We start from the raw sequence: 7,710 nt of genomic DNA on the forward strand, positions 1-7,710 counted from the left end.
GTCCTAGGGTCACCAACTTCGGATATAGTGAGCACACCAGCTCCCCCTTGTGGTGTGCCAAGTTTCGTGGGCGTAGTCCCTCCCCTCCCAGGCCCCTCCTACATTTTGAATCCGGGCCAAGAGAGTTCGGGGCCGTATCTCGGGAACGGTTTGACCTAGAGACACGAAATTCGGACCCCTGAATCGGACCGATCAGCAATGAATGGGATTTCCCATAGGCGGAGCTTCGGCGATTTTTTAAAAATCGGCCGCGGGCCCCGCGGGTACCGAACCCCTTGCGGTTCGGTTCCCTTAATTACCCGGGTGCAGTGTGGTCCTGCGGAGTCGGAACCGACGGCATTGTTCTAGTTTTGCTGTGATGCTCCCTTCTCTACTTAGCTTTAGAGAGGTCTTGACGGTTACACTCTTCACTGGGTGACCTACTGGGCAGTGTAGAATGCATCCCTCTCATCGGAATGCACGGATGACCTTTTGGGAACGATAGTAAGTGGTTCGATGGCAAAAGCGTCCTGACAGACCCATAGTGTCATCAGAACACACCCATGACCTTTTGGGAACCATAGTATTTGGCTGGATCACAAAAGCTTCATCAAGTACCCAAAGTGTCGTCAGAACGCACCCATGACCTTTTGGGAACCATAGTATTTGTCTGGATCACAAAAGCTTCATCAAGTATCAGAACGCACCCATGACCTTTTCAGAACCATAGTATTTGGTTGGATCACAAAAGCTTCATCAAGTACCCAAAGTGTGGTCAGAACGCACCCATGACCTTTTCAGAACCATAGTATTTGGTTGGATCACAAAAGCTTCATCAAGTACCCAAAGTGTCGTCAGAACGCACCCATCACCTTTTTGGAACCATAGTAATTGGTTGGATCACAAAAGCTTCATCAAGTACACAAAGTGTCGTCAGAACGCACCCATGACCTTTTGGGAACCATAGTAATTGGATGGATCACAAATGCTTCATCAAGCATCAGAAAGCACCCATTACCTTTTGGGAACCATAGTATTTGGTTGGATCACAAAAGCTTCATCAAGTACCCAAAGTGTCGTCAGAACGCACCCATCACCTTTTGGGAACCATAGTATTTGGTTGGATCACAAAAGCTTCATCAAGTACCCAAAGTATCGTCAGAACGCACCCATGACCTTTTGGGAACCATAGTATTTGGCTGGATCACAAAAGCTTCATCAAGTACCCAAAGTGTCATCAGAACGCACCCATTACCTTTTTGGAACCATATCCTAATATGCTTTGGTGATCGTAGGGCTAATATAACCAAAGTGTGTGTGATAGCGAAAGGGTTTTTGTGGAGTTTTCAGCTCAACCGTACGTCTGACCGGTACCAAACTTGCGGCAATTGATGTGGCTCGCCACCCCAAACGTACAGGTATACGTTTGGGGCCGGTTGGCCTTGCGGTTTGGCTAAAAACAGTGAAATAACCCTTTGTGTATCCGAATACGCTTTGGTGATTCTATGGCTAATATAACCAAAGCGTGTGGGCTAGCGAAAGTGTTTTTGTGGAGTTTTCAGCTCAACCGTACGTCTGACCGGTACCGAACTTGCGGCGATTGATGCGGCTTGCCACACCGAACGCACAGGCATACGTTTGGAGCCGGTTGGCCTTGCGGTTTAGCCAAAAAACGCAAAATAACACATTGGGTATCCAAATACGCTTTGTTGATCCTAGTCCTAACTTTTTTTTTTTTCAAAAAACATTGTTAGGGCTGATATCACCAAAGAGTGTGGGATCACCAAAATGCTTTATTGGGGTTTTCTGCTCAACCGTACGTCTGATCGGCACCAAACTCGTCGTGCCGGGTCGCTGCCCTGAGCCGCACCAAATGACCAAATAGTTTCGGGATTAACCCTTTGCTGTCCGAGAAAAATACACTTAACCGTATCTGCTTAATAGAATGTTTCTCATCGAAAATGGTTGTGTCGTTTGATGCATCTCGTCGTCCTGAACGTGTAGATATAATTTTTGTGACGATGGGGCGTACGGTTTAGCCAAAAAACGTGAAAAAACACTTTGGGTATCCGAATACGCTTTGGTGATCCTAGTCCTAACAACATTTTTTTCAAAAAACAACAATTTTTTAAATAAAAACATTGTTAGGGCTGATATCACCAAAGAGTGTGGTATCACCAAAATGCTTTATTGGGGTTTTCTGCTCAACCGTACGTCTGATCGGCACCAAACTCGTCGTGCCGGGTCGCTGCACCGAGCCGCACCAAATGACCAAATAGTTTTGGGTTTAACCCTTTGCTGTCCGAGAAAAATACACTTAGACGTATCTGCTTAGGAGAATGTTTCTGATCAAAAATGGTTGTCATTTATGTCAATAAGACATAAGGTTTGGCCTAAACAATGACATATTGAATAAATAATACCTAATTGCCTTAATTATATATATATAATTAAACAAAAAGGGGCAAAGACTTAGAATTACAATTAACTTTCCCCCTTGGACCATACAGGACATATTGACAAACACATCGAACTTATTTACATTCTTTGTAGTGGTATGAACCTTCAATAAAGAGACTTTCATTAAGCATTCAAAATATTTATTCAACAATAAGCAGCAAACAAACAGAGTTGCTTTAAAAGTGAAAAGATTGAAACACAATTGAAACGTCAAGAAATTCAAAGGGGAAAAAACACACAATTACAAACAATTAAACCCTATGTCAAACGGTTGAAAAACTATTTACAATAACACTAACAAAAAATGAAACATAGGCAATTGTAACCTTTGAAAAGTATATATTAACTAGAAGGTGGCAGAGGGTGGGAACTGAGTGAATGTGCCATCAGTCTGCTCCTCCTCCTTGCTTGTGAGTGAAAGTGGCTGGGGGCTGACAACTTGGGAGGCATCGAGAGAGGAGTCCTCCTCCGGCGGGGTTGAGTGTGCGAGTGGCTGGGGGTTGAATTGTGAGGGTTGGAGACAGGAATGCCGCGTGTCCTCCTCCTACTGAGTTGAGCATGCCAGTGGCTGGGGATTGAATTGGGAGAAGGGGAGACGGGAATCCTCCATGTCTTGCTCCTCGCTTGAGAACCTACATGGTGGGTGGGTCCCGGAGAAGGAGTGGATAGGGTCATCCTCCATGTCGTCCTTGTCGCTTGAAAACCCAAGTGGAGGGGGGGTGACGTTAGAGGCATGGACAGTAGAATCCTCCTCCATGCGCTCCTCCTCGCCTGATACTGGGAGTGATGTACCGCTTGAGGAGGAGTTGGTAGGGCTGTATTGAACCAAAGACACTTGCATCTGGAGTGGCGGCATCTGTTCTTCTGTCACAGGAACCGGCGTATGGCTGGAGGATTGGGCTGGGAACGTGTCCAGTTGGGTGAATTGTTGACCCTAAAATACACACACACACACACACACACACACACACACAAACAAACAAACAAATCAACAAAACAAATTAGAATTACATTAAACAACCTCAAGAAGTTATTGTGACTGTAAAACCTAACTGTGAAAACGAAGACTTACGTGGCACTGCGGGGACTTGGGTGAGTGAGAGGAGGTACCGGCCTCGTCAAACAGACACCTCTTGGCCTTCTGGGAGCATGGCAATTGTCTAGGGCTGGCGGCTGCGGTCTTGGCATCCATTGGAGTGAGGGGGGGTGCAGAGTAGGGGGGCGGGGACCTCGGGAAGGTCATCTCGTCGGGACTGGAACCAACCTGCAACACACGCACCTCTGCCGCCTCTGCCGCTGTGTTTTGAGTCTTGTAAAACTTAGAGGCCACGGCCTCAGAGTGGCACATGGCGCGGTGTACACGTTCTCTCTTTTTGGGGCTGATGTCCTTTGTCTGAGTAAAAAAACATATTGTTAAATACGAACTTTGATAGCACCTTATTCCCTCATAAACAATAATAAAAAACAAAAACGAAATGTGTACTTACGTAATGAACGAGGGATGTCCGGACGTTCCGGAACGTGTAATGCCCTCCAAACCCCATCCGTCTCCACTCTAACTGAAAAAGTTCCAATAACTTTTTGCACTGCCCCCCAGCTCGACTAAAGAAAAAGTAAGCGCACCGCAGAAATTATGACGAATGTCCAAGAGCTGCTTGAACCATGAGTACTCCTCCTGGTTGACCGAAAGCTGCGCAAATCCATACGTGGAGGCAGACTTGTGGCTGCTGACCTGTAAATAGGAGAGGGGAGAGAAAGAGAGAGAGAAAGAGAGAGAGAATAATAATAAAATAAAACATTAACAAAACAAGAAAAAACCAAAACAAAGCAAAACACAACAACAAAACATTTATCAAATAACCACTTAATAACCAATGCAAAACCTGTTGACCCCTGATCATCATAACAACACTCACCTCAATGATGGCGTGCCAAAAGGCCAAAAGGCCGAAAACCTGCTCCAGCAAATCCCAGGCAGGGACAGTTTCCAAGGCCCCTGTGAGGAGAAAAAGGAATGAATGACATTGTCTTACAGACACAACTTGTTTTTTTTTGTTGTGATTACGGTGTACTTACTGATCTTGTTGGGGAGAATCTTTCTAACCTCTCTGCGGAATGCACAGTTGTCTTGCTTCGGCATGATGTTCTCTGAGGAACAAAAAACAAACAGCAGGGGGCTCATTATTGCATATGTTTTCACTTCATATCGTTGCATTGCACATAGTTTCATTGCATATAGTTTCATTGCCTATCGATAATTACTAGACAAAGCCTTGCGAACTCTCTGCCGATGGAGGACAACATCAGTGGAGAGGTCTTTCAGCCGGCATTCCACCTCCACAAGGAGCCTCCTTAAGTCAACTCCAGACAGTTTGGTGTCCCTCTGAGACATGTGCCCCATATACCTAAAGAACTTCTTCAAGTTCAACAGGTTGATGCGGAGAGTTGTGGGCTTCATCCCATCGTCCTGTAGCACTTTTACGAAGCTAGAAACAAATAAACAAACAAACAAACAAACAGACAAACAAACAGAGCAAAACAAAACACCATAAACACATCTCATTTAACAACACCAAATATACAAGACTTACACATCCAAGATAATTTACAAATAAAACAGTACATAAAACCTACTTGGAAATGCACCTAACATCCCTTAAAAAGGAAAAATTCCCTTTTAGGAGTTTGCCCTCTCCAGCGTGGATAATGAAACGACGGACATGGGAGACGATCATCTTGGCATTTTCCAGTTTCTTCGCCGAAGGGTAACAACCAGAGCAAAATGATTTAAATTCGCTGAGAACCCTTTCTGTAAAACAATGATTTCAGGAAATAAAAACATGGTTTAAAGTATGTTTAAAGCATTTCTCATTGTTTTATAGCCTTCTGTATTAAATTGAATGATTGTATTTCATGTTGTTGTTTTGCTAATGTTTTGCTTTGTGCTTTTTGAGTATTTTTGAGTGCTTTTGAGTATTTTGAAAAGCGCTATATAAATAAAATGTATTATTATTGTATTATAAAAAACTGTACTTACCGTACACAGGGTTATCAGACTTCCTGAAAACTTCCCTGCGAGAAAATTTCTTGCGAAGTGACAAAGTGGGAGTGTCTAAGAACATGGCCACGTACTTCGCCAGCTCGGCAGCCTTACTCACACACTGGGGATTGTTACAATCCCCAGTGCTCTTCTTACGGAGCTCCTGACGAAGGAACCTCTTTTCTCGCAAGCAGTGTTCATTTTTGCATTCCAACGAGCAGCTCGCCCCAACATCCTCCTGCTGCTGCTGATCCTCCTCCTCCTGCTGCTGTTCTCCCTGCAGTTTCTGCTGCTTCTGATCCTCCTTCTCCTGCTCGGGCTGCTGCTGCTGCTGATCCTCCTCCTCCTGCTCGGGCTGCTGCTGCTGCTGCTGGGTGTTAGGGTCAGGAGATACTAGACGTGGGTTTGGTTTAATTACAGACACAGGTGTGCTGGGTTGGGATGAAAATCTGAGGGGGCTGTTTTGCCCGATGTCTAAATAGGTGGCCATTGCTATGTCAGGCTTCCTTGCCCTGAGCTTGGCAAGTTGGTTGATTACGTAATTTCTCTTGGCAGTGGCCAAGTGGTGGTTCAAAATAGCAGGCTGGAAAAACAAAAAAATAATAAAAAAGGGACATTGTAACTGAGTCAGTTTGTGCCCATTGGTAATATGTATTTTTAAATCACATCCAATAAAATTCACATGCTACAAAAGCAAGGAAAGTTACCGGAATGTCGCCGTGCACATCAGCATGGTGACGGTCCAGCCTTTTCACTTTTTTGTTGCACCCCGGAACCAAACACAAGAACACTCCTTTCACACTAAACAAAACAAAAACAAATCAGAAAACAAAAATAACATTTTAAATACTACATACAAATGAAATATATTTTAAAACATTAACTTAATACTGTTTTTAGACCTAGTTTTAAACATGGTTTTCATGCTGTTAAAATGTATTTAACAAGTTATTACCGTCCGCTTGACATCTGCAACAGCAGCATTTTTTCTTCCTGGTTAGCCACACCGTGGAATTTTGTGAGGTGCTGCGGCAGGTTAGAGTAGGTTGCCCTGCAGACAGGGCAAACCTGGCTGCGAGCAGACATTCTAAATGGAGAGAAAACAAGTCACAGTTATGACAAAATATCACATGGATGTCACTGGATCACCAAAACGTCACAGGCAAACATTTCAAACAGACTCCCCCTTTAATAATCAAGAAAAGGTTAGCAATAACATAGCAAACATGTTTCTGCATCACAAAAATGTCATGAACAAACATTGCAAACAGACACACATCCTTTTGTAATATTAAAAACATTTATAAATGCATTAAATTATGGCAGATTGCTGTGAGAAACATGGCAGAGCGCACTATTGAGCGAAATATCACCGTGAATCAAGCACCAGACCCATGCCCCCTCCACGTGCGCGCGCTGCTTTAATGGCCACCTGTGCGCAAAATATGACAGAGCGCACAGTTGTGCGAAAAATCACCGTCAATCACGCACCAGACCCATGCCCCCGCCACGTGCACGCGCTGCTTTAACGGCCATCTAACGCACCCGGCCCTGCGCGGCGCGGGCGATGTTTTAACGGCCACCTAACGCACCCGGCCCTGCGCGGCAAAATATCACAACCACCTCCGTCAAGCCTCCTCACCCTCTGAGCATGACTCAACAGGAAGCAGAGGAAACAGCAAACCAATTAACCTTCAAGCAATTAACCTTCAAACAAGTGGAATTTTACTCATTCTAGGGTTAGTTTAATATTATTTTGTTTTTTTACTGGCCAAACTGTAACTAATCAGGTAATAAGAAAATATTATTATTATTATTTTTTTTTATTATTATTATTTTTTTTCAATAGTTATGGCTTTTTTCATCAAAGAGTGTCAGATAATGAAAGTGTTTTTTTTGGGTTTTCCGTTAGGTCTGATCGGCACCAAAACTTGTGAAATGTAAAAACTATTTAGAATAAATTGAGGCCCCTCCTACATTTTCAAATTTCCATGGGAAAAATTAAAGGTTTTGGGCCGTATTTTGGAGACCTTTTGACCTAGACACACCAAATTTGGTGGTCTGATTCGGATAAAAAACAATAAAAAAAACACATTGTTAGGGCTGATATCACCAAAGCGTGTGGGATCACCAAAATGCTTTATTGCGGTTTTCCGCTCAACCGTACGTCTGATCGGCACCAAACTCCTTGTGCCGGGTCGCTGCACCGAGCCGCACCAAATGACCAAATA

The 7,710-nt window shown here is 43.9% G+C and overlaps 1 protein-coding gene across 1 annotated transcript; it reads right to left on the bottom strand.

Moving 5' to 3' along the window:
* Positions 1 to 2,921: 2,921 nt before the first annotated feature.
* On the bottom strand, positions 2,922 to 4,054 carry LOC111190294 (uncharacterized). The gene is made up of 3 exons (XM_049473900.1): positions 3,927 to 4,054; positions 3,493 to 3,832; positions 2,922 to 3,373 (listed from the first exon to the last, which is right to left on the bottom strand). Exons 1-3 carry the CDS (start codon positions 3,981 to 3,983, stop codon positions 3,165 to 3,167), a joined length of 606 nt encoding a protein of 201 aa, XP_049329857.1. The 5' UTR covers positions 3,984 to 4,054; the 3' UTR covers positions 2,922 to 3,164.
* Between the last annotated feature and the right edge of the window lie 3,656 nt (positions 4,055 to 7,710).

This window comes from Astyanax mexicanus, unplaced genomic scaffold (genome assembly GCF_023375975.1).
Source record: "Astyanax mexicanus isolate ESR-SI-001 unplaced genomic scaffold, AstMex3_surface scaffold_47, whole genome shotgun sequence".
NCBI classification, from domain to species: Eukaryota; Metazoa; Chordata; class Actinopteri; order Characiformes; family Acestrorhamphidae; genus Astyanax; species Astyanax mexicanus.

What these genes read in the sequence shown, in the direction of transcription:
- LOC111190294 (XM_049473900.1), bottom strand. Translation starts at nt 3,983, where the DNA reads ATGGGGTTTGGAGGGCATTACACGTTCCGGAACGTCCGGACATCCCTC. An exon ending in GGACATCCCTCGTTCATTAC is followed by an intron (nt 3,833 to 3,926) that starts GTAAGTACACAT and finishes TTTTTTACTCAG; the next exon opens with ACAAAGGACATCAGCCCCAA. An exon ending in CGTAAGTCTTCGTTTTCACA is followed by an intron (nt 3,374 to 3,492) that starts GTTAGGTTTTAC and finishes TGTGTATTTTAG; the next exon opens with GGTCAACAATTCACCCAACT.